The 27,407-nt window shown below is 41.7% G+C and overlaps 1 protein-coding gene across 9 annotated transcripts in view; it reads right to left on the bottom strand.

Moving 5' to 3' along the window:
* auts2a (activator of transcription and developmental regulator AUTS2 a) overlaps positions 1-7,600 on the bottom strand; it is a 318,606-nt gene extending 311,006 nt beyond the window's left edge. For 6 of the 9 annotated variants that reach the window (XM_019895262.1, XM_019895264.1, XM_019895261.1 and 3 more), the window contains exons 1-2: positions 7,384-7,600; positions 3,500-4,229 (exon numbers count right to left, since the gene is read on the bottom strand). In XM_019895262.1, coding sequence (XP_019750821.1) covers positions 3,500-3,778 — 279 coding nt within the window. In that variant the 5' untranslated portion in view covers positions 3,779-4,229; positions 7,384-7,600. Of the gene's footprint in view, positions 1-3,499; positions 5,357-7,151 lie in introns of those variants that run through there. The other 3 variants (XM_019895259.1, XM_019895268.1, XM_019895260.1) reach the window with 3 other exon arrangements.
* Between the last annotated feature and the right edge of the window lie 19,807 nt (positions 7,601-27,407).

A 27,407-nucleotide genomic window follows, 5' to 3' on the forward strand; every position in this document is an offset into this window, starting at 1 on the left:
TATATATATATAATTGGGAGCAATTCATGAGTACAAATGTGCAGTAGATTTAATGTAAATGTTAAAATGAGATACTGTGTTATATATGAATGTAGATAATGGTAGGTAATCAGGGAACACCAAACGGTAGCAATGTACTTCCTTGTGGGCTAACAGTAGCCAATTTCCAATATGGAACTCAAGCTGGCATCCATTGCACAAAGACTTAGTCAAAAAAACAATAACTTGCACCACATGTTAATTGAATCTCAAGCGGGTTTCATCTCAGGGCAAGGCGGGTCTCAGTGACATTGCAAAGAAAAGGAGAAAGTGCGAGGCTAATATATAAGCATGCACATGAAAAGCAAGCCTTGGAGCAATGTCACTCCAGCATGGTGGTGACAGATGGAAAGCCCGTGCATGTTCCTTTCTTGGTTTGACCTCATCAGAATATAACTTAATCCAAACAAGAGCCACTGGTGATGTGATGTAATTGTGCACGGCTCGAGAACAATTACAATAGAAACAAAGCATATTTTTATTGGCTTCTTCGAAAACTACACCATGTCCAGTGAAGCTTTACATGTTAATTGAATCTCAAGCGGGTTTCATCTCAGGGCAAGGCGGGTCTCAGTGACATTGCAAAGAAAAGGAGAAAGTGCGAGGCTAATATATAAGCATGCACATGAAAAGCAAGCCTTGGAGCAATGTCACTCCAGCATGGTGGTGACAGATGGAAAGCCCGTGCATGTTCCTTTCTTGGTTTGACCTCATCAGAATATAACTTAATCCAAACAAGAGCCACTGGTGATGTGATGTAATTGTGCACGGCTCGAGAACAATTACAATAGAAACAAAGCATATTTTTATTGGCTTCTTCGAAAACTACACCATGTCCAGTGAAGCTACTACAGAGTACGTAAATGTTTTTACTGGATTTTTCGGACCATAAGTCACACTTAAAGTCCTTTCATTTTTGTCAAAAATCGACAGTTCACCTTGTAATGCATTGCGCGCCCTACGTATGGATAGATGTCGGCTTTTCAGCTTGTCGTCTTTAATTTAAATTCCTTCCTATTACATTCGCGTTCTCATTCTCAAGCAAGCCAGACATGCGGCGCTACCAGATATGTCAGGTCGCAACCAAACATCCATCAATCCATCCATTTCCAACACCTCTTCCTGAACAGGGTCACGGGGAGTTGCTGGAGCCTATTCCAGATAACTTCGGGCAGAAGACAAACTACAGCCTGAACTGGTCGCCTGTCAGTTGCAGGGCACATACAGAGACAAACGACCATTCACACCGTCACTGAGTGTAACCGATCTCATGCTGCCCGCACACAAGTCCGGCGTGTGTACCACTACACTCTCAGCGACCTGGAACCAAACACAATAGCGCTAAATCTATAAACATATACTTTTTTAAAAAGACATTTTTTTCATTCAAATTGCACTTAATGGTCCACAAAATATGCTGATTGGATGTGAAGATCATGTCAACAATTAAATACATCTGTTAAAAATCAGCTTTTTCACTCTTAAAGGTCATCAAAAATCACTTGATTGGGAGACTTCAACATCGACAGCTTGATCTTTTCTGTTTTGTTATAATACTGAGAGTGAAAATTGGCTTTTTCAGCCAGTGGAAATCGACACCAAACTGCAAAGATGGTGGGAAAAGAAAGGTGCATTGAAGCATTGAAGAATAAAAGCAAACCTGATTAGGTTGGTGATGATTCATGACCTTTCAAACTAAAATGCTGCTCAATAAACCCACTTGACTGTCCGTCATTACTCTCTGAGGAAAAAAAATAAAGGCTAAAAACCATTGACAGAAAGAACTTTCGAAACAAGGTCACACAAATGGAAGTGACAAAGGACAGAGGTCTCTGACTTGAAAAGGGAAATTTTAAAAGGCCTCTTGAGCTGCGAAAATATCTTTATCTGACTCTCTTGACGGTACCAGTGAGGACAAACGCTAATGCACAGATCCCTGAGATTTGGTCACACCAACGAAACAAGAGATTGGGATCACACAGCAGCGATAAGGAAATGCAACTCAGACTGTGTTATCCGAAGAAACCTGACCTTGTGAAGCCAGAAACTGTTTGTTTTATTCCCTTATACAAACAATGTCAAAGAAACGACCCAGCTGTATAATTTATGCAAATGTTAATGCTCTGGCTCTAACAAAGTTGTCCTTAAAAAGGCAAAGCCAACAAAATATCAGTTTAAAAGGAAAAAAAAAGCTGGATGAATGTGTTAAAAATAATAAGAGTAAATTGGTTGGTTGGGAGGCTTATGTAAAAACTGCGCAGCCAGTTTTCACCAAATGCTGTGAAGAGGTGGCCCTGAAAAACAACGAACCCTTTAAATTTCAGCATAATCATCGATTCATGGATTGTTAAGAATACGGTCAAACAAACTTATACGCAGCATTCTACTATTTGTTCTCCACAAACATTCCCCTAAAATGCTTTTTTCAAAAAAAAAAAAAAATGTATATAAATGATTCAACCTTGGAGATCCGCACCCAATGGTGAGATACAAGCACACAGTACCATAGAATGTTATCTTTGCCCTTTTAGATTTTTAAACACGGCACAAATTTTGATGGCGGTGTGAGCACCCGCAGCGGCTCCTCTCTCTCCTGTAGTTGAGAGGAAAGAAATTTCATCTTTGCTGTATGTTGCACATCCGACAGTAAAGTTGACTTGAACTTGAAGTGACTGACAATGTAAGCAGAGAGACATGACCAAGCCGTTAAGAAATAAAGTGACACAATATTTCTAAATATATACCATGGCATGTTGAAACAATCGCAACGAGGATAGAGATGTCATCCATTTCAGATTTAAAAGACAAGAAGTACCTTCAGGAACACATTTAAAGATAGATACAGTATCCGTGCCAAGGAGGATTGTTCTGAATACTTGTAGCACAACATCGTAGTCAGAAATGTGTCACACACGCGCACACACACACACATATTCCATTACATAAAGATATGGTGTCATGCTGTCTAAATGCCTTGCTGATCCAAGCCGTAATTCAGAACTATGTCATTGGGAAGGCAGCCTGTGCCAATCAAAGGACAAGTCAGAGGAATATAAATCACTGCCGGTGTGATTAAACTTCTAGCGACGTGGATCAAACGGTTTCCCTCAGTCGTGAGCGACTAAACGCGCAACAGCCACAACAAGCAGAGCTGAACATCCCTCATGTGGAGTACCACTTTGCTGGGAAAACTCTTGTGCAAACGAATCCAGAACTGAGCGCAACAGACGCCTTCTCAGAGACACCGATAGTCATCTCAAGTGCAAGCGCGAGATTCAAAGCCACGACTGCTCAACTCCACAACCTCACAATAGGCACATTAGGCAAAAGAGAGCCTGCCTGCACCAGTCAGACCGGCCCACAGCCGCAGCAGATCGATGCCAACCACATTCACACCGGAGACATCCACATAGATGCAGCGAGAGGTCATACGGTTATCATTTGGTAGCTCGGCACTCACCTCCAGAGCCTCCAAGGTCACAAACCCGGCGATAGAGAAGCCATCGATGATGTCTTCCTCAGCAGAAGTAGACTCCTTTCGTTTTCTGCGCGGGGGTCTCGGACGGGATGCGCAGGGCTCCCTGTTGCCTTCCCGCTCCGAGTCAGATGAGAAGTGAAAGACGGAGCCCTTAACATGATTGTTGCTGATCCCGTTCGGTCTCCTTTCCCGATTCCTCTCAGACCTCGACTTCTTCTTCTTGCGCAGGCCGCTAGTTTGAGGGCCATCCATGTCCTTCATAGGAAAGATCCAGATCAACCTTGCTCTCAACGACAAGCAAAGTCTTCAAGGATCAAATCGGGGAAGTGCTCCAAATCCACTTGAATCCCAGGAGGAGGATATCCCGGTGGTGATGATCAATACATTGGATCCAAGGTAAAGCATGTAATATCCAAAAGATGAAGCCCTTGACAGGTAAAGTCCAACTGCATCGGGTCACTCAATCAAAGCTCGATTCCAGTTACAGAACCGGTCCCCAGCAGCAATCCATCAAATCCTACAAACAGCGCTGGAAAAAAAAATCCTCAATTAAATATCACGAACATGTCCGTCGCCCGGCAGGAGAAGCTTTTCAAGTTAACAGTAAAGTCCGCTGAGCGAGCACGATCCGCCAGGCCGAGTCCAGCCATGTGACGTCGCATCTTTCTTCCTCTTCTCTTCTCCTTTGCCCAAACACAGCAAACGGGCCGTCCTGTCGGATAAAGAGAGAGAAAGCCATTTGCAACATGATCACTCCGCAGAGTTGAACTGCACTTTTCAGTTTAATGGTGCCATTTTCCAAAAGGTGCGGCAGACGATACAGAAGGTTTGTGCCATTCTCCGTAATGCAAGATGAATGTTTGATGAGGATGGCAACAGTCTCGTCTGGTTCCCTAATCTCCAGGGCCATAAAACCGGATACAACATTATGTCTGTGAAGACTATTTTACTAACATCTCTGAGGTTTTTTTTTCTTTTGCAAAAGTTCTCAACTCAACGTGGATTTTACGATGACATGCATTTTATTCATTGTACATATTGCATGTTTACAACCCAGCGTAACACAAATCTGCGCCGCTAATTAATTTACGCGAACCGTTCACAACATTATGACTGCTGTAATGTAATGAGATCCAATACAAGAGAACGTTTGCCTTAAGAGATGCTGTCAGAGATTTATGATTAGACCCATCCATCCGTGATCCAAAGCACTTATGCTCGCATATTAACAATTTTTATGACTGTAACTTGCATTGATGTGGAACTGCGCTGCGTCATACGGTATTGTGAGCTGTCATTATATTTCAGTTCGATACGTGAGGGTCACTCAATAAGGGCCGGTGCTACACTAATCAACATATTGTTAAATGACAACTTATTTAATTAAATAACATTTGTTAAAACAGGTCGAGTATTAGTTCTCATTTAATTATGCGGGTGTACTTAATTTCTCCTGTACCAAGCGGGTTTAATCAAATCAATAAAGTGACAACATTTGGGGCTGTTCTAAATTAATTTATCTGTAAAGTAAACTTGCATGACAGAACATTTCACACAAATGGTCTTTACTGAGATGGGAAAGTTTTGTTTTTTTTTTTGTTTTTTTTTAAGGATTAAGTGTGGTGCATCATCCCTACTATCAAAGTATAAATCGAACAACCCTGTTCTGCCCACAGAGTGCCAATAGTCTGTCAACTGTCAGGTTTGTGATCTCAATTCTCCTCTGCGAGAAAGTATCCCGGTTGACTGTCTGGGGTTGTCATGATTGAATATTTTAAGAATCGAGTAGTCAATCGAGGTAGATGACTGATTGGCACGTCCACCTCACAGAGTGGAGGTCATGGGTTCGATTCCGGCTCCGGCCTTCCTGTGTGGAATTTGCATGTTCTCCTCGTGCCTGTGTGGGTTTTCGTCACGGTTCTCCGGTTTCCTCCCACGTTCCAAAAACATGCACATTAGGTTCATGGAACACTCTGAATCGACCTGAAGTGTGATTGTGAGTGTGAATGGTTGTTTGTCGATGTGTGCCTGCGATTGGCTGGCAACCAGTTCAGGGTGTCCCCCGCCTACCACCCAAAGACAGTTGGAATAGGCTCCAGCACACCCGCAACCCTCGTGAGGATTAGCTGATTAGAAAATGGATGGATGGATCATCAATCGATTATCCCATTAATTAATCCCCCCCAAATAATGCACTTAGGTCTTTTGCAATTTTTTTTTTCTAACATCTGTTTTTTAACAATTCTTTATTTGGTCTTGTTTAATGACAAATTATTCATACTACTGCTGCAAATAATCATGATTTTTAATAATAGATGAACATCACTAATATTACATCATCAAAAATCAATTATGATTCTTTTTCTCGTTTGGTCCGTCACATGTCAGAAAATACGGGAAAATGATCATTGTTTTCCAAACGAAAAGCAGATGGTCACAAATGTCTTATTTTGATTATACACAAAAAGCTATTAGTCTGCTTACACGCATCACAAAATATTTACTGTTAAGCAGCTGAAATCAAATAATTTGCAGTATTTTAAATTAGTCTCTAAACCATAAATGGATTATCAGAATAGTTGTACATGAATTTAATAATTGATCATTTGTCGAGTAATCGTTTGTCACACCACGAGTGGTCATCAGCTAATAAGTATGAAATGGTAGTTATTTCTCCACTCGTCTTGAAAACACCTTTTATATGTGCAGCTACCATTTCAAGATAGATAATACAATGAAATTATATATATTTTTAAAGAACTTTTTTTTTTTTTTTTAAATGGCCAGGGCAGGAATCATGTTGGGCTGAACTATGTCAAGTGTGTGGTCGACTTTGGCATGACATGCCTTCACTCTCACTAATGTTATGTTATTGTGACCGCTGCATCCACTTTAGGCAGCAATTCAAACGCATCCAAAGCATGAACTAAAGTGTAGGCCTGGCCCTATAGACAGCTATAGTCTCAGATACAGTATAGGTCTGTGTGTGTCAATCCATTACGTCATAGGACATGTAAGATGCATGCAATAAAATGCAGCCTTTCATAAAGCATTACTTTGAACAAGCACACCTCCATATACCGGTGGGTGTAACTCGCAGAGGTATTGCACCTTGAATGCATCACCAAACACACCAGAACCAATTTGTCACAGTCAACCACCCTGTTCAACTTCACATTGTCTCCTTGGACACAGGTTGTCATGTAATGTGGCTCATTACTGCTTTTGCACATGTAGTGGAGCGTAGCAATCCTGCAAAGTGAGTCAAACATTTATTTATTTATTTTCCCCCCCTAAGACAAATGCCAAACAAAATATATGCTTTTGGATAGATGTATGCAAGCATTTAACAATGCAGCAACCAACTCAAAAAAACCAGATCCAAATATCGCCTATGTGTTCTCATAAGCAGATGCACCTTTACCACAATAAATCCAGCATCAGTGCATTTAACCTGATGCCCATTCAGCCACTCATCCGATGACACACATACTGCACAAATATCTCACCCCCCCCCGGCCCCCCCTTAAAAACGATCTCTGGTATAAAACTGGTCTAGCTTTCACCGTTTCTTTTCTTTTCTTTTTTTCCCCCCTAGTCTTGTAAAAGACTTGTTCCCCTTGTCTTCGCTCACAGTCTCTTTTTGTCTGCCTGGTGTTGTCAATAGAAATCTCCGGTTCTGTAACCAGTGCAGCCCACAGCAGCAGCAGCGGCGGGCTGGCACTGCCTCCTGCCCGGGCTCTCCGAGCTGCATTTTTCACTACAACACATACAAGCACACGCAACAAAAGCATGCCTCTTTTTTTTTCCTCTCTCTCTCTCGCTCTCTCTCCAAGACACGTCATGCAAAACCAAGAAATGCAAACCCTGGCGAGTGGGGGAGGGACCGTCCGGATAAGTTGCAGTCCGTCGGTTAATTATTAAAAAAATAATTAATAAATAAAGCACGAGGAGGTTCGCAGCTGACAAAATAGATCCCGCAAAGGAAAAAGGTACCCTCCGCTTTTCCCCAGCTCAGACTTCCAGGATCCCGGAGACTCGGGGACCGGGGCGCAGGGATACGGCGGTGCCGCAGTGCCGCTTTACATGCTACACGCTTCCTCCTCGACGCAAATAGTGCTGTCTCACTTGGCTGGTCCGAGGCTCTTTTTTTGAAAGAGCGAGACTGGATGTTTTTTTTGTTTGTTTTGGGGGTTTTGGGGGGAGGGGGAGGGGGTAAATAGCGTCGGTACATTAAAACATACAAAGAAAAACGACAATGAGTTGGGGTGGTCTCAGTGAGTTCTTTCCGTTCTTGGAAAGTTTTTTTTTAAACCATTTAAAAACAAGATAAGGGAGGATTTGTGTTTCAATGTTTCACCCCACGAGGATGAGGAAATTATCTGGCTTTATGTTTCCTTTTAGACTCCTGAGCAATTAAAAATGAAAGGTTATTTCAGTGGCTTCCCTCACTGTCGAGCTGTGATGAGCACCCCTTCAAAGTCAATGTTCTGATACTTGTATGCGGTATATAGTGCAAGAAAAACAAAACTCGAACAAAGAAACAGCAGGGGGAAAAAACACTCATCTTGACGTATCATGACGTGACTCACATCAGCAATAACACAATTTGACAAAGGCTGAAAGAAAGCAGTGAACGAAATCCGAACTGAAGGGACAGCAATGTACTTCTTTCTATACCTTTAGTTGTTTATTTATTTATTCATACTGGACGCTTACATCAATAACTGAGTCACTCTCACCTACTGGAGCTCCTGTAACATTTTCTGAATCTGAAATAGACCAGAATGACACTCAACACAAAGAACAACATCATCAAGACCTAGCTAAATATATCAATCAATCAGTCAGTCAGTCAGTCAATCAATCTTAAGGCCAATTAAAAAATATATATGTTTGCTTGTGGATTACTGAAAAGGTGAGAGACCTAATTTGGAGCTAAATGTTAGACTGGGATTTTCTCCACTTCAGGCAACTGAGTCACTGTCCGAGCCGCCTGTGTCATTAAAGCCACCAATTCCCACAGCATAACAAAATGAGAAGCGGTCTCCATCCCCGTCGAAACTGCTGTTTCAAGCACTATTTTACACAGCTCTGTATAAACATGCAGAGATGGAAAGTGAAAAAGCGAAAGCAATTAGCTGGCTCAGGAGGAATGAAACAGTGCTGTAGTCACTTGTTTGTAAATGCAACAGCTGGAATGATGCAGCACAGTCGATGTTGACATAATTGTATAGCGACCCTCATCTTGTTTGGGGATGAGCAACAAATATGAGTGTCATTACATTTCATTGTTGGGAGATGATCGTTTAAGGATGTGTGTCACAACTAAAACTCCAAAATTGTAAAACGAAAAAAAAGGGGCAACAGTTAAAAAGCAGTGGGGTGTACAAATGAAAAACAAAATGCAGAATTTGATTTACGGTAGCTAAGGAAGAAGGAAGGCTGTTCATTAAATTATAGATCGGAGGGAATGTTTCTGCCTGCTGTAGTGACAGGCTTTCAGTGTCAAATTGTCATTTGCTCCATGAAAGGCAGACAAAAGTGTCACCTCGGGGATACCCAAAGCCAACTCGCGGGCTTTTCACATGGGAAGCGACACTTGCTGGTATTCAAATATTCTTCAATGATTTCGTTTCACGACTTCACAGTGCACTCTAGTAGACAGGGTAGCTTCATAAAAGCCGTTCTCACCTTTGAAAGGTTATTCTCATGGAACTTTTTGTATGACAAAACTGTGTCCCTCCCCCCCAGGAAAAGCGCTGTGCAGTATAAACAAAAATTCGTTCCTCAGGAGGCAAGACAGCTGTAAAATGCAATTATGTAGCTCATTTATTATTTCTGTATGATATATCCGAAATACATCATGTAAAACGTATTTTCCAAATTTTGGTAAATAATTAATTGCATTTAGTCCAACATCTCACAAGCTTGAAAAGCAGTGCCTCAGACAGATGCTCTTCCAATGTATCTGATGAAATGTAATAGAAACAATTATATTATTTTGACACTTTTTTTTCACTAGACAGTGTTTAGTAGTTTGTGTTTTGACGGTCCTCAATTGTTTTATTACTGCATTTGAAAAGAGCAGTAAATTCAATAAAGTTTATTTTCTGATCCTCCATTTTTTTTTTTTTACACGAGGGGATTTTCTGCACAAGTACTACAAAAGCATGATTGTAGATAATAGCCACATCATATCCCTTGACTATCCTGCATGTTTTGATGGTCCGATATATATATTTTTTCTTTAAAAGTTATTAAACAAGGTTTGCTAAAAAGGCTGCTCGATTTAATCTTTTTTTCCCCCCCAGTGGCACTGAATCTACGGGAGAGCAATATCATCACCTCATGAAAATGAAAAAGAAGGACGTAAAATGTTTAGACAGGTGTTGAAATTTCAAGTACTGCTCCTACAAAATAAAATGGATAGTCATCTGGATGAAACTGAACCGTGTTCTGCGCAATCAACCTCTGTCGAGATGGAAAGTGGCGATCTCTGTGAGACACAATGATGGGTGACTATCTCAACAAAATCACGACAAAAGAAAATGAGATTGCCACTTGAAAGACATTAATTATTAGTGCATCCCTTTTTTTTCCAGTCATCTATCTATTTTTATGACATTTATTCTCATAAGGATCTCGGCTGAGCAGGAGCCTCTTCCCATCTGATTTGAGGCGAGAGGCAGATCAAACCCTGGATTGATCGTCAGTCAATTGCGTGACACTAATGGGGGAAAAAAAAAAAACCCCCCCCCCCAAAAAAAAAAAAAAACACACAAAATACCCACACCCACATTTACAAGTATTACAATTTAAAGCCTTCAATGTAGATCACATGAATGTTTTTGGAATGTGAAAGAAAGCTGAAGCACCTGGAGAAAACCCACATAAGCACATGGCAATGCGCAAACTCCACACACGTGGCCAGAAGGACAACGGACATGCTCGCCACCTGCCCATTGTGATGTCCAGTCCAAGCATGTTTCATAAGAATATGAGAATATGATCTGTCGCACTTATTAACTGATCCTCTGTGAGAATAATAGGCTGCCTGTTTATTTTGAGGTCAGTTTAATGATGGATAAGCCTGCCCAGTGCTTGCTCGCTTCTGTCCCAGTTGTCCTCTTGAAGAGGGGAACCCGCCGTGCCTGCAAGAATAATTCAGGGGGGACAGGCATGCACTTGACCTTGTCTCGTCTTTCCAGGAAGGGTGTCCTTGTGACAAATGGCACGGCAGCAAAGAGACAACAGCGAGGCAGCTATTTCCGCTTACCCGCCCTCAACTCATTAGACCAGGAAGACAAATCTGCTGCTCCCCTTTGCAGTGCCATTATTAGCTTTAATTACACCGTCACCTTAACTTTCCTCTGCCTGCACAGCTTTATCCACTTCCACTCAACACTCAGGAACTGATGACTTCATCCACTACGATTATATGACCCTACAAGAAATCTATAACTTCTGTTGGTATTTCAGCAATATTGGTGTTTAAGATGAAGCTAAGCAGACACTACAACGGAAAGATCATCCATCCATCCATTTTCTGATCCGCTTCATCCTCACAAAGGTCACAGGGCGTGTTGGAGCCTATCCCAGCTCTCTCGGGCAGCAGGCGGGGGACACCCTGAACTGGTTGCCAGCAAATTGCAAGGCACACATAGACAAACAAACATTCGCGCTCACAATTACACTTGGGGATAATTTAGAGTGCTCCGTTAACCTGCCATGCATGTTTTTGGAACATGGGAGGAAACCCGAGTACCCGGAAAAAACCCACGCAGGCACGGGGAGAACATGCAAACTCCACACGGGTAGGCCGGAGCCGGAATCAAACCCTGCACCTCTGCACTGGAAGGCGAACGTGCTAACTAGTGCCCCCCTCGTGCCAAGTCATAATTTACTTTCTGAAGAAGACTGAATTTGAATAGCATATGGCACTGACAGATTGGCCATATTCTCACAGGTGTAAACATGCTTTTAGAGCCTTTGTTTTACTGTTGTCTTTTTTTTTAGACTGTTCCTCTTGTTTTCATGATTTTGCAAGGATTTAGATCAAAGTGGAGGTGATCAGATCGCGACAAACTGACTACAACATAGCTCCGCCCATGCTCATCTGCAAAATTATTCAATCGGATCTAACCTGCCTCCACGCACTGATTTACAGCGGTCACGAAAATAGAGCCGTAAGATCAAATATTCTTGACACCGGAATGAGCTCAACTTCCTTCTCTGCCGGGTTGTGCTACAAGCCTGATAATAATCCTTATTAGCTGCACTTTGAATGAATAAAAAAAAAAAAAAAAAAAAAAAAAACTGATATGGTACATCCCTTATAGAGAAAACTATAGCTCTCTTCATTGCATAAAATAGCCTGTTTGCACACATGATTTGTTCAAGTTATTCATTTAAAAAAAATACATCAGTTACATTTTCTTTCAAGACAAGTGTGGAAGGATTTGTATTAATCATTCATGAATGGTCTTTAAGGGCCTAAAAGCGTGCAAGTTAATACATGGCGAGTGCATGTCATACTCATTACTGACTTCCTCTTTCAATGCTGACCTAAATGATGAATGTCAATTCCACCCCCCCCCCACCTCCCCACCAAGTGTCAGAGGAAAGTATCATACGGAGCAGCAGACTAAAACGGCAATGTGCTACATTATTGAAAAGTGGCTTATAAGCAAGTGCAGTGCCGTATTGAGAGCGGGGAAAAAAGGGTGATCAATGGAGTATTTTAATTCGGGGAATGTTTGACTATAAAAAGTCAATCCCCCGCCCGCCCCCCATATTTTGGAGCTGCTGTGCTTTGGGAATACAGTACAGTTCTTGTTAGAAGTTTAAATACATGTACTATGGACATGGACGTCATAAGAATTCTGGGGTGTTTAATTATTTAATTTCCCCACGGTGGAATGATTACACAATGCACATCTGTACAGATTAAAAAAAAAAAAAAAAGAAGACATGGGTGTACTTTTGTCATACAATTTCAAATACATGCGCAAAATATTTAGAATGATTCACTTGACAAGGCCAAGCCTCATTTACTTCTCATTTAGCTGTAATCAAAAAATGATCATAAAATTTATTTGTTTGACAGCACTCACTGGATAGACCGTGACGTTAAGGAAGATCAAAGAGTAGACTATTTGATTCCCGCAAGATTGGAGCCTTTCAAAGTCATTTCGAAATGATGGCAGACTGCAAGATCTGTTCAAACAATTGGTCAGAAGTGCTCTTTATCTGGAGTACTGGAGGCTGACACGGATGAAAGAAAATTGGTTAAGGTGTTCAGGAACAACCTAGCTCAACCCTGCCATGAATTGGAAACTGTCGAAATGCAACTGCAAAGCAAATTTTATAACACTCCTTATTGAGAGAATCCGACCAAGAAAGAACTCTCGTCTTCTGAACAATACTTTGAAGCTATATATACGAAGAAGAACAGATGGAAAAAAAATTCAAGCTAAAATTGAATTCTTTTTTTTAAGTAAAAAAAATATATATATATATATATATATATATATATATATAGGACAGCATTTTAGGGTCTGATGAGACAAAGATGAACCTTTATCAAGTGATACAGCTCAGAGAAAGAAAGGCTGTGCTCAGAATATCTAAAGAGTGGAGGTAATGTCATGACTTCAGCTTGCGAGGCTTCTTCTGGGATTGGCTCATTCATCTTCATTGATGTAACACATGACAGCTGCTGCTAAATGAAGTCTAAAGCAACATTATTAAGCCAATTTGATGGAAGATGCACAATAACTGACTGGGAGATTCTGGACTTTTCTGAAACCAAAACAACAAGAGACTTCAGCAAGAAGGCAATCTACAGATTTCAAACCTGTTTTTTACCACTAAGGACCGGTTCAAGACAGTACAGATTCAACCCAATGGCAGCGACCTTTTGAAGATGCAAACAATCATGCCCATTGTCGTCTTTTTTTTTTTTTCCTCCTCAGAGTCAACAATCAACTGTTGCATTGGTGTTTTGTCTTGCGTTTTTTTTTTTTTTTGTCTGCTACTCAACACTCATTTCCAAACACTGCCCATGCCGGGATTTTAATGTCAGCTGCACAGCAGGTCGCGCTGTGAACTCCAACTCGTTTGAAACGTGAGAGATAACCTTTCACTGCACATGTGAGGTCTCAGAGGATGTCATCTACATGTGTGTTCTTTATTTTAGCAGGCGTGTTGACGTGTGCCGCTCCTTCATATATTTTGAATCTGTCCACATAGATGAAAATCACCTTCAAATCCACATCGTACAAAAAAGAGATGGAAAATTAACATTCCACTGCCTGGTGGTTCTGAAAAGGGAAGCTGGAAAAAAATAAAAAATAAAAAAAGAACGCTTAAGTATCTTTGGCTAATATTGGATGTGTTATGTACACACTTTAAACAGCGCAGTGATCTCTTTGCAATTAAGAAGAAAAGCTTCCCTGTAAGTAATTTGTGATACAAGTTCAACAGCGAGTTCAGCCACTTGAGATAAAAAGAACGCTGTCGGAATGCGCCACGCAAGTAACTCTCAAACGATAAAAGCCTGAGCTCTGAATTTCAACAGAAACAAGTCACAGGGGGTCTTCAGAAGCACTTTTAGGTCAGAGGATTTCTTACAGCATTTCTGCCATCACTTGTGTCAAAACCGTGAATGATATATATTTTTTTTAATTTGAAGCACAGTCACTCCCGCTCGCTAACCAAATGTTAGCGAGCGGGAGTTAGCACGAAACCAGCCATGTTCTATATCGCTCATCCTGTTCAAGGTCACAGGGAGCGTCAGTCTATCCTCGACTCCATTTTGGATTGGTTGCCAGTCAATCACAGGGCAAATATAGAGACAGACAAGCATTCTTATTTGCACCGTTATTGAGTGGAGCTGCAAATTCATTAACCCAACGCTGCCAGCATGGAAGTCTGGCGAATGTAGCAATACAACCATCATGCACCTTGGCTAAATCATTCCTTACATCTATTCCGCTCACACCATAAGCATTGGACTATTTTCTTATATTCACAAACAACATTGACTGCGTTCCCCTTTGAATGACAAACAGTCCCCCTCTCATCGACATCGTCCATCTTGTTTCCTACTTGAGTTGCATAGCACATCAAGTCTCCCAAGTGAGATGCGCTTTCTGCTCTACTTGCAGCACGCGTGGGTTGTCCTCCACTTATAGAAGATAAATGTGTCGGTTTCTCTCAGGGGCAATTCGTGGATGTTAACTTTATATGTGCCCCAGTGGCAGTTCAATCAGGTGGACGTTACGATGTCAACTTTTCAAATAAACCTGATTACTAAACGGCGGCGAAAACTCCCATCCTATTACTGTGGAGTCACGATTTAATTAGTGACATTTTTCATAGCGGAGCGCTGTGCCAAAAGGGGTTGAAGACAATGAAAAGCCATCATGCTTCTTGGCCTAGGCTCATACATAGTGGTGAAAACCCCCCACTGGGCTGATGGCGTCGTTTCTCAATTCAGGTTCAAAATGAAATGTACGAGTGTTCATTTCGAAAAACAAACAAACAAACTAAGAAGCTCCTGTAGTTTTGCCTTTAAATTTGAGTGACATCAAAGATGTCAGTCAAAGAGCTTGTAGTGAGAAAATGCTATGGAGGTGTACAGAGATGACTGGCGGTGGTCTGTCTCGTGAACAGAACGCTGGAACGTTTTCCAATTACTGAGTCCCTGCTCCCTTCAGTCTCGCAGCACAGGGCAGGCAAAGTTGAGGCCTTTTATTTGCTTGTACGCCCCCCTCGCTTGCCCCCCCCCTGCAGCAACTACGCGATGCACACAAGATCACCATAATAGCATCTTGTAAAGCCTTCAAATGAAGTGAATTGTAAAAGACAATATGACAAGAATTTTCTATTTTGGGGGCGGGGGGTTCCTGTAGGTGGATGTGCCAAGGAGGCAGTTGAATTACACGAGACAGCGAGGGAGGTAAATAAAACCATGACTTCATTTTGAATCTCATTTCTCGTCTCGTAAATTGCCTTGCCGGCTTACATTATTGCAGATGAGTCATTAATTTGTGGACCACCCACAGAAGTAGTCCTTTACCATACCTCAACGTTTTATCGAGCGACCATAAACCCGCATTGTAAGATAAGAATGCAAAATTGTTAGCAGTGGTCATAAAAAAAGGAAGCAACAATTGTTTTCCTGTTCTGAATAATGTAGAATAGCAAGCGTACCCCCCCCCCCCCAGCCAGGGATATCATTTGCTCCGTTGGTGTTTTATGTTTTCGTGAAGGGGAGTCATTCAACAAAAGGATTTGTACAGATTATGTGGATCAGAAGGATGATCTCGCCACACTGTACTCCTCTTCTAAAGATGGATGGTGTTTTCTGCCGGATTGAGACAGTGTCAACAGCTAAAGACAAATAAAGAAAACTAATTGCAACAACATGGAAAGATATCCTCGTCTGAATCATCCGCTGTTCTCGTTTGGAAGACAGTTTGTATTAATGGAATCTCCAAAGCTGAACACAATCTCTTTCTGCATGTTGTGACGGGAACTTTTTTCCCCCATAGGAAAGATTCACAGAAACAACTGTACAAACTGAACTATGTTCAGCATCACTTTAAAAAAACGTCCAAGTATAAATTAACCCTTTCACGGACAGCGGTTACTACAGTGGACAGTTTATAATGTGATCAGGTTACAGGGTGCATGAAGGGGTTAAACAGTTCACAACTGTTAAACAAGAACGCAACTTTAACCGTAATCCACACTAAACAAACCAAAACTGTGTGATGCTCGATTTTGATACCGGCGGTCTTGAATGAAAGTGTCAGTTATGAGATGAAAGACTTCACGTTCGCTCTAAACTGGAGAAGGTTGATTGACCCTTCATTAAGACAGACATACAATTATACTCATTTGTCTCTCTGTGGACAAATGTACAAGATTTGTTGCAACCTAATCTCAATCTATTTGTTTGAAATTCCATGTGCGTGTGAAAGGAAAAAAAAATCTCTCTGAAGCACACATTGAATTCATATGTTGGAGGATGGAAACCATAAGAGTGGACAAAGTGGATCTGGCACTGTTTGATTATGTTTTGTTTTGATTTTTTTGGCAAGCATTTGAATCCTGAACTGTTGGCTCTCTGACTCACTAAATAAACCAGCTGTGGTGAAAATCTATCCATCCATTTTCTTTGGCGTCTGTCTTCTTTAGGTTTCGACCCTGAATTGGCGGTCAGCCGTACGCAGCGCATTCAACTACTTGGTCAATGTAATTCGGTGTTTGGGAGCTGTACTGTATGTTAATTTGAAACCAGCATGAAAAAGAATCAGTGATTTGTTGGGTAGGGAGGTTGGTGTGTGTGTGTCTGGGGGTGCTGGGAGTCAAATGACGAAAATGACAAAAACGGTTGTTAAATAACCATTCTTGTCATAATGTGAGCCATCATAAAAAGAGAGCGTTAAGGAGCATCAAGCAAATGAGATTTTATTTTTCTTTAATTGGATGCAAAACCGTTCATAAGGCTTTCTGTTTTACAGATGAACGATTTTATATGGCATCTGAGAGCACGTGTTGCATTCAGTTCACTGCCAAGAATCGACTGTTGGTTGCTGCCAGCTACACACAAAAAAAAAAAAAAAAAAAAAAAAAAAAAAAGAATGAAATGAATTGTTTAAATCGAGCATTTAGTAGATTCTGTGTAAACCCTTCAATTTTCTACACACTGTGATGAACGCAAAATACCCCAATTTTGCATGACGGCTTTCACCAAAATCTCCGGGGGGGGAAAAAAAACGACGTTACCGTACGTTTAAAAGCAAGATTTTATGAGCGCATTCAATTAGTGGGTGTTACAGAGCAGAATAATTGCACACTGCTGAGGAACCTTTAAAGCTTCAAAATTAAGCAAAATATAGAGGTCGGCCAATATTTTTGTGAAACATATCATAATTGAACCATATCATATTGTGGGACATCATACGAGAAATCAGCAGTCATCATACGAACAAAGGAATGATGACAGATGATGACCACAGAACCTCAAGTGGGATTGCAGCATGTATCTTTTTTATCTATCGCACCTTCCTTCTTTTATCTTCATACGTACCGGTACAGAATTTATCTTTGAACAAGCATTGTCTTTTTTTTTTTTTTGTCATTCAGTCTCCTCCTGTAAGACACTCGTTCTGACGATTGACAGTGTGTTGTCCCCAGAGACGTCCGCCTTACAGCCTGCAGCTCTCTTTCTCTTTATGATGGATTATAATCAGATTTTCTATGTTGTCCTCAATACTCCCTTTCCAAACTGTTAGCTCATCTCAGAAAAACAACAAATCACTCATAGTGGCCTGGGCTTTTTTTTTTTTTTTTTTTAGCTCTGTGAGCTGTACGCTTACTTTAGGAGCAACATGTTTGCTTTGTTAAAACACTCACAGGCATGCAAATCCGTTGTTTCAAGATTTATCATGACAAACTTTTCACATCTCCCCACTTTAACCCTTTCACGCACCAAAAATGATAACCTGTAACCTGATAACATGTTAAGATGTCCTCTGTCGTGACTGATGTCAGTGATTACAACAGCTGATATTAAAATACATTTTCTGGTTAAAAGAATGTCACGTATGATATTTTATTGGTGTCAAACAGCAAACATGGCGCATCATGTCATAGCGTCCATTTGGAGCTTCTCACTGAGCTTAAATAAATAAATAAATAAATAATTACAATCAGGCTCCACAAGGCAGTGAGTTTCACATTAGGCTCTGAGCTAAAATCGTTTTAGGGCACTCTAATGAGATCCATTAACATTTAGTGTCAGGTTCTGGTTTCTTAAATTAGCACAGAGTATATTTGAATAATTTGCTACAAGGCGGATTCAGGTCCAGATGGTGATACAACTAAAAATGTAAGTAAAGAATGTTGCCCTCGTGATGTTCCTCAGTATTTAGTGACTAAGCCGATGGGATGCTGTAACACAGCTTATAATTACGAGTCCGGAGGTAATGGGATACTTACACTATGCTATAAATATTATTATTATATCGCTATTACTTTAATGTAGCTTAACACACACAGTGGAGTACTGGCCAGCTACTGTATGCGTCAACATACTGTACGATTCGAAGTCATGTCGACAGTGGTGGAAACTCTGCTCAACAAAACAAGGCGACTTGAGGCAGGCGCACAGTTCAGAAGTTCAACTCGGCACAATGATGTTTGATGTCATATCATTTGCTTGTTTCCTAAGAGACGACGGGTGCACACCGTTATGCACGCTTGCTCAGGCAACGTTCACACTGCATCCGGCCCCATTGCAGGCAAACGTGGACAAAACAAGATAGTCGTGAGACAACGTGGGGGAGCGGTATGGGCAAACGTGACAGGTTGTGATTGCCTGGTGAGATGTTTCAATTGTCATCACATTTGCCGTCACGGTGTTGAAGAGAAGCCTAATCAGCAAGAGTAAAACAGGAGTGAACAATACGTCATACCATATGATTTGATCTGATGATACTGAACATTCATTTGTGTGCGTTGTGGGAAACGCAAATGATTTCAGCTCAAGCCATGAACAGGTGACAGCAATTGTATCTATTGCTTAGTCTTGGCATATTAATGAGAGCTGCATTTAAGTACTGAGTGGATCCCATTAATCACACACGATCATTTCAATAAGCACATTGGTGGGAGCCAACAGGAATCGATATCCTGCTGTTCTTTTAATTGACGCAATCCCGCCAACTCACTTGTGAGGTCAGGAACACAGCTGGTGGAGCTTCCCAGTAAGTGAATTCATATTTCAGGGGCAATAAATACATAAGACAATGAATAAGCGTGTAAGTTTGACCCCTTCCTGAGCCCGAAGGATGCAAGAAAACATTTTTGTAGATGTGCCCATCATTCTAAATGAAACAAAGAAGAGAGAAGACTGAGTTCAGCAAAAAAAATATTTTATCATCTGTTTGAAACGTTGTGTTGCCTGCATTTGGCTCATAAAAGCAAAGTAAAGATGAACATTGTATGTCGCAGTGGTGTTGTGCGTCTATGCCGGTACTCCTCATTAAAGCAAACTAAAAAGAGTGGCGAGTTGTGGAGAAAACAACTGATAATATGACTATAATAGAAAATTCAAAGTGTTTTCCTTGGTACAGTCCAAACATAGAGAATTCTGAGATTCACTTCACATTAACCCTTTTAGGGGCAGCGGTTACTACAGTGGACAGCTTACCATGTTAGCAGGCTACAGGGTGCAGGAAAGGGTCAAAAACTGCAATCTCTTCATTCAGCGTGCAACAATATACGGGAAAGTATAAGGTGGTACCATACAAATGAATGATGCAGCATGCTATGAGCTCATATTTTGTCCCAGAGTAGTGCGATGTGGGTATACTGTAGTTGCTATCGAGCTGCATACGATGTCAGATTCAGTCTTGAGGCCACTCGGTCAGACCATCAGCGATTCAACAATCCACTTTGGCTGAGACTCGGAGGTTGACAGGTTAAAGTGTGTTAAACACGATAACTTATGGAGATTAGTTTTGAGAAAGGCCGGCGGTGTAAGGAGAGATAACACAGGGAAAAGATCAGTGTTGGCTTAAGATCGGAAGATTACTCTGTGATTGCTGAAACATCATGCATTACTATTAACCGAGTGGCAACAAGACAGGGCACTTGCCAGAGCAATCAGAGGATCAGTGGACTTATTATATGAGCTCAAAGAACCAGTGCAAGAAATGTCTGCTCCCTCACCATGCCACTGAGCACTTCTGATGACATCGCATAGCTTGAAATACAGATTGAGACAACTTTAGGCGCATGGAGGCAATCTTGTCTCCACCCTAGCAAATAAGGAAAAAGTAAACAAAGAAGAGGTGAGATTGTCCATTTGCCTCCCAGTAATCAGTGCCCCAATGGCAGCCATGTCTTAGTGGTTTCAAGCACGTCTTCAGGATGCTTCCACAGACAAAAAAAAACAGAGCCACAAATTCCATCGGTACTGACAGAAAGTCAGTCAGTTCGTCACTGACAGACGACCGTAAACAAGTCAATCGACTCTGATATTCACTCAACTTTCTCGCTCCCCGTTCGCCAAGCCTGCTCCTTTTTTGTCTCAGTCCCGGTAAAGGAAGTTGACTGTGTTGTGTTTGAAATGTATTAATGACAGAATCGTGGTTAAATGAACGATAAAGATGGCGGACTGACTGACGGTCCTGAAATAGTGATGACAAATTGTAATTTAACAATGACGGAAGCAAAGTTAAAATAATTATGACGAAGTGACAGATTGATGATGACAGATTTCATCCGCTTGAATTCACAACCACGACAGTGACCCGGCCGCTCTAAATGACGAATGACGGACCGGCAAAATTTACTGATGCAGCTAACTATGAAAAATACAAGCACGACAACTTCATTCTGCACACTTACACAGCTAATTATTTTCATCCACTGATAATGATGCACCAACGGTGTCCATTCCCGGAGTCTTGTCACTGAAGAATTCTACAGTCAATGTGATATACCGAGTCATGCAAAACGGTGTACCACCGTGACTAAGAAAAAGGTTGCTGCTCATTGCTAAAAAGTCTGAATCCTGATTATCATTCTCAAAACTTTTGTTCGATGAAATATGTTCCGTCTGTGTCATGAAAATGTTCAAAGTTACTCCGTCGCCATGAATAAATAAATCCTCCCACAGATGACTTGGTTCAAAACACAGACAAAAGGCTGGTTACTGTTTATCACACTGACTGCTAAAAGTACATTGAGTGGAAATTAATCCCATAGGAACTTCACAAAAGTGAGCTATGTGAATCAATACACCAGTGTGTATTTTCTACCCCTTTTTTGTGTTTTTGGCCTGCCTGAGTGAACTGAAGCTTATCCGAGCTGGTTGTTGGGGGATGGCATGAAAGTGGTCAGTCACAAGGTACTCCATCTATGAACACATTCACTTGTATATCTCCATCCATTTATCCATCCGTCCATCAATTTTCTAATCCGCTTACCCCGCAAGGTTCGCTGGCGTGCTGGAGCCTATCCCAGGTGTCTTGGGGCAGTAGGCGGGGTACTTGTTGCCAGCCAATTGCAGGGAACACAGACAATCATTTGCACAATCACACCCAAGGACAAATTACAGTGTTTAATTAACCTACGGTGCATGTTTTTGAAATGTGGGAGTAAAGTGGAGTACCCAGATAAAACCCACGCAGGCACAGGGAGAACGTGCAAACTTCACACAAGAAGGCCGGACCTTGCACCTCTGAAGTGTGAGGCGGACGTGCTCACGAGTCGACTACCGCGCCACCACTGCATATATCCACATACCTTATTTGGGTCTCGAGCTGAAAAAGTTAGGGTAACCCTGCACTGACTGCAATGAGACAGCGATGATTCAATCAACCAGTGAGAAGGGAAAAAAAAGTGGTACCGATACTTACAATCAGTATAGAATCAGCTGTGATTGAAGAACTAAACACTGACTTCAATGAGACAGCAATGATTTAATCAACCAGTGAGAAGGGGGAAAAAAAGTGGTACCTATACTTACGATCAGTATAGAATCAGCTGTGATTGAAGAACTAAACATGGATAGGACTAAATGGAACACTCCAAAAATGGTTCAGGTCTTTACTTGGAGGAAAGTCGTTTTCGGAGTTAATTTGTGACCATTGGAAGTTTTGAATCTGATCCAATGGCAATGATCTGTGGGGTTCCGCAAGGGTCTGTCCTTGGATCCCTTTTGTTCAGTCTGTATATGCTACACTTGAGTCAAATATTTCATGATGCCAATGAGTGACGGGTATTATGGCAATCAATGTAAAGATACACACGGGTTTCACACTGACAATCTGTTTGGTGTCTGAGGAGTGTCAATAAATGAGATGTCTTTGCATCCGGTCAACAAGCGCAGAGCTTCAAAGCCTGAGCTGGCTTTAAAGTGATGACTGATGCAAGCTGCGAGCTGCCATCTCAAAGTCAAACGATCCCATCATTTTTTTTCACACATGGCAATTAGTCAGCCATGAGTTCCACCCCGTCAGTCAAGAAATCGCCTGCTGTCTCCCGTCAAACCTTCACCCACCTACCCTCGTGCTTGACAGCGATATGTCAATAGTACAATTAGCCAGGTGCGTGTGTGTTAAAGATTAGATCAGTGAATGAAAGGGATTATGTTATTGAAAGATAGTAGAGAAAAGGGAAGGGGAGGACTGATATATTTTTTCTCCACAATCCCAGCAGGACAATTGCATCTTTAGAGCTATAAAAAAAACATTACATTTGGAAGGGATGGTAGATACAAATGTTTATTTAACTCCCCCTTGAACAAACATTACAGCAGAGCATTAATTAGGCAGCCCAGTGTTGCTTTGCAACTTGTTCCAGCTGTAAAACACTAATGTTGTGAAACATCCCGACTGCATCGGAGCTGTCGGGGAAATAAACCACCACCGTGTGTTTCCCTGCCAAACAAACCATGAGTAATGCGGCGGCTCAATGAAATGCTGAGCTCATTTTCTGACTCAGGCCAGTGACAAGCATGGAGTGATGTCATCGTTGCTCCTTTTATTCTGTTTGGCATCTAGAAGGGAAAAAAATACGGATGTTTATGAACAATGCAGGCAATCTGAAGGGATGAATAAAGTCGACAAATAAAATGTTAATATCTCAGCGAATAAATGCAAACCAGATTAAACATAGGATGTATGTACAGCATAGAAAGACACACATTAACATTTATACAACAGTATGTTGTTCATTAGTTGTGGCTCAGTACAGCGACACAATTATGAGCTAAGGTGCAATCCATTTGTTTACTCAGATGTCAAAGTTGGGGGTGGGGAATGGAATTTAAAAACACAAATTAGCATTATGTGCGGACATTATTCCTCTTTCATGGCATTTACTTACTTTAAAAAGGAAAGAAAAAAAAACACATTACTTGCCTGGGCCTCTGTAAATGTTGATGGGTCACTGGAGCTTTATTTTCATCCGTCCATCCATTTTCCATTCCGCTTATCCTCACAAGGGTCACGGGGGATGCTGGAGCCTATCCCAGCTGTCTTCGGGCAGTAGGCGGGGGACACCCTGAACCAGTTGCCACCCAATTGCAGGGCAGCTTTATTTTCATTTGAATAAAACATACAATTGAGGACATCTTGATATGAAAAGATGGTCCACCTTCCTTTGTTCATCCATGGTATGGCATTGAGATCCAGGGAACATCGACTGTAAAAGCAGGTCATTGGTTACTTTGAGGAGGCGTGCTTTGACCGACTCGATTGATGCATTCCAGGAAAGTGGGAGCTCGGAGTTTTCCAACCTCCACTCAGGAAAAGTGCAGTTCAACGCCACTCAAACTGGGAGGTCTAAGTCATGAAGTCGAATGAATAAATAAATAAAGAAATTAATCAACGCCAACTTATGCGGGCTGCTTCAATCTGACGTCACTCGACAATGGCGACCCGCAGAGAAAGAGAATGTGAATGGTAAAATATAATTTACAAGATTACAAAAAAATGGATGTATCTATTTATTATTATATTAAGTTTGTCATTCAACATAACTTCACAAAACACGTGATATGTACGGACTGCGTGGAGATTTGCCTCTATCTCTCTGCTTGAACTTATTTGGTGAAATGTATGAAATACACATAAGATAATTTATTGCTTTTTTTTATGTAAATAAATCCATTTATGCAAGAAGATTTGATTGAGCTCAAAACGCGTTTTGATTGACCAATACAAACTATACATTGAAAACTGCTATTTTGGCTTTTCACATTCACCTGGAAAGCTTTGAGATTGCGACTGATCCAACCTGAGTGGGATAACTCAGCCTTCCTACTTTCTTGAATCTGTCATAAAACTAGACTAGACGCATGTTGTGCTGTAGATGCAAGTCTAGCAAATGACAGAACTAACAAAAATAACTCATGCTGACTATATCAGCATCCAAACTAAATGTAAGTGTACAGTGCAAAAAGGGTTATCTGCAAACTCTCTCACTTCCAGATGAAATTCTCCCACACTCAAACTTAAATGCATCTAAATGATTATTTTTCCACTTGAATGCAGTAAAGGTCCCCGGGCATTTTCAAAGCTGCATAAACTCTGAAGTGCGCATTGATTTATATGTACGTTATTGGATTTGACATTTTCAACATTTGACACGGCCTCTGCAAACGCTTGCGCATCAAGTGGCGACACTTGTCCTCAATAAGTGAACACTATGCTTTATTGGGTTAACGCCAGGCCACTGAATCGGCCATTGAATCCTTCACTTCACTATTTAACTGACCTGTGAAGTGCCCTTCTATCAGTTTTTTAGATCAATGGAGAGACTTTCAGTGTACCTCTGGATTTTACTGTATGTGAATAGACAGTGAAGCATCCAATTGAATATCACATTCCAAAAAAAAAAAATCAAACTAAACTTGACTTGGTGTTTTCATGCGATGTGGCATGAAAAAAACATTGAGAGATCATTTGACGGAGTTTCTAAAGCATGAACTCTACAGGTGTGTTTTTCTCTTTCTATAACCTTTTTCAACAGATGAACACAACACAAATAAAATGCCACTGCAAACAACTGACTCTCCTGTTCCCACTCCATTATGTCAGGCATCTTCAAAGGGCGTGTATATTTATTTTAGCTCTGTTTTATTATACAGTGCAGTGATCTCAGTAACTTCTATTTATGAGTCAAGTGTATTCAAATGTTACTAAAAAGGATTACCTGTGCTGTGCAGTTTAATGACGGTGAGAATCCAGGAATAAATATTTATGGGGTTGACAATAATAATAATACAATTCTTGTCAAAATGCCATGTCTTTAATCCATCCATCCACTTTCTAATCCGTTTATCCTCACAAGTGTCACGGGCGTGCCGGAGCCTATCCCAGCTGTCTTTGAGGAGTAGACGGGATACACCCTGAACTGGTTGCCAGCCAATAGCAGGGCGCACATAGATGAACAACCACCCGCGCTCACGCTCACATCGAAGTACAATTTAAAGTCTTCTTGGAATGTGGGAGGAAATCAGAGTACCCAGAGAAAACCCACGCAGGCACGGGGAGAACATGCAAACTCCACACAGGAAGGCCGGAGTCGGAATCGAACCCTGCACCTTTGCGCCATGAGACCGACATGCCAACTAGTTGACCACCGTGCCGCTGTCTTCCAATCTGTTTTATTCCACTCTCAAGATGTCATGGAAAGAGAAATTCGACATTATCTCATCAAACTAATCAGAAGTGATGTTTAAAAAAAAGATGAAAACATCCCTCCGAGGCCTCACTGCCGAATAGCCAATTCATGCTTTATTTTTTGAGCAGGCAATGCAGCCAAAGCCGAAACAGGACCAGTTCGCAGCGCTATCCAATTCAGACCGAGGTAATGAAGCTCAAAACTGATCCAGTTCGGTTCATGGCTTCAAGTGACCCTGAGCATCATGTGCTGTTGCTGCTTAATGGCAGATTCAAGCCCTACGTTGGGATTTTAGTTTCAGATCAGGTCCTGAGTGAATCATCGGGGATGATAGGGACACGCCGAGCAGACGTCTGTAAAAGCTAAAAAGGCTGGAGGCAAAGGGGCTATCGCTTTTCCATTGCGAGCTCGCGCATACTAAACATCTGCAAAGCTTTCCGAAGCATAACGCGCTGACGGGAGCGCCCTTCTTGTGGGCCGCCTATTACCGCTGGCTGCGCTGATCGAGATTAGATCACGGCTGACTTTGAAGAGAGGGCGCTGGAGGTATTGATGATAGAGATGATGGCACTGACATGCAGTTACTGTGAGTGACAGTACACAAGAAGATTAACAAGTCTGTGGATGTTGATAGGAATTCAGAAAAGTTCCGCTGGTGCTACTGTGAAATGTGTTCGGTGAAACCGTTGTGGGGCACTACTAGTTGTCCTCCTCGTCGTTCAAGTTAACCGCAATATAGTAACGTTGTAGAAAACAAAACCTGATTATATTCATGATAAGCTGTCCACTGTAGTAACCACTGTCCCTGAAAGGGTTAAACACTTCAAGCCGATAAGTTATATGGTTATAGAGACATCGAGGAATGGGCTTCTTGTGCTAACCAGAAAATCCACGCCACTCTCATAATCCTCATTCGTGCCTAAGTTTTTTTTTTTTTTTAATGCGCCTGGACTCTGCATCTACATGGATTCTGTCGTTCAGACTTCTGACACAGCCTCCGCGTATAAGCTGAGGATAAAAGGCGGAAGCGCTAATGCTGCGTGATTCTCTGACAGCTGAGACTGGCTTCAAATCGTGGAAACATGAATTTTTGGATTTTGGCCCCGCCGTAAGGTAAGAGTGGGGTTACATCACAACCACTCTCGCACTGAATTTGAGTGCTGCGGCACGGTACTACAGCGTGATTTTCTGATAAAAATGTCTAGGGAAGTTGTCAACATGGCTGTGGGCAACACTTGTGTTTGGCGATGTGTCAACTGCATGCACCACATGCAAGGATCTGCACTGAAGTGTAATTTGGCGGCTTGGTGATGCCTTTCTGCCTCCGTGAGTGAAATGTCCGGCCCAATCCCGAATCCCCTGTACAGGGTGGACCAATTCATTGACTTCTTTTCTTACTCCCGCCAACCTCTTCGCCAGACCTTTTAGTACAGGGGTGCCCAAACTTTTTGGACCGAAGATCTACTTTTCGTTCAACCAACCTCCCCGGATCGCCCCTTACCGCGCGCACGCACGCACACGCGCGCATGCGCAAGCACGCGCACCATGAAGCCAAACACGGAACCAAGCGATGCACTTTTGCAGCCTGTTGACTATCGTAGCTCACACGTACCGTTTTAAAGTGCTTCCCTCAGCCCTCTAGATTCCTATTCTTTGCCCGTGCCCTCGGTGAATT

The sequence above is a fragment of the Hippocampus comes genome, unplaced genomic scaffold (assembly GCF_001891065.2).
Source record: "Hippocampus comes isolate QL1 unplaced genomic scaffold, H_comes_QL1_v1.1 scaffold177, whole genome shotgun sequence".
NCBI classification, from domain to species: domain Eukaryota; kingdom Metazoa; phylum Chordata; class Actinopteri; order Syngnathiformes; family Syngnathidae; genus Hippocampus; species Hippocampus comes.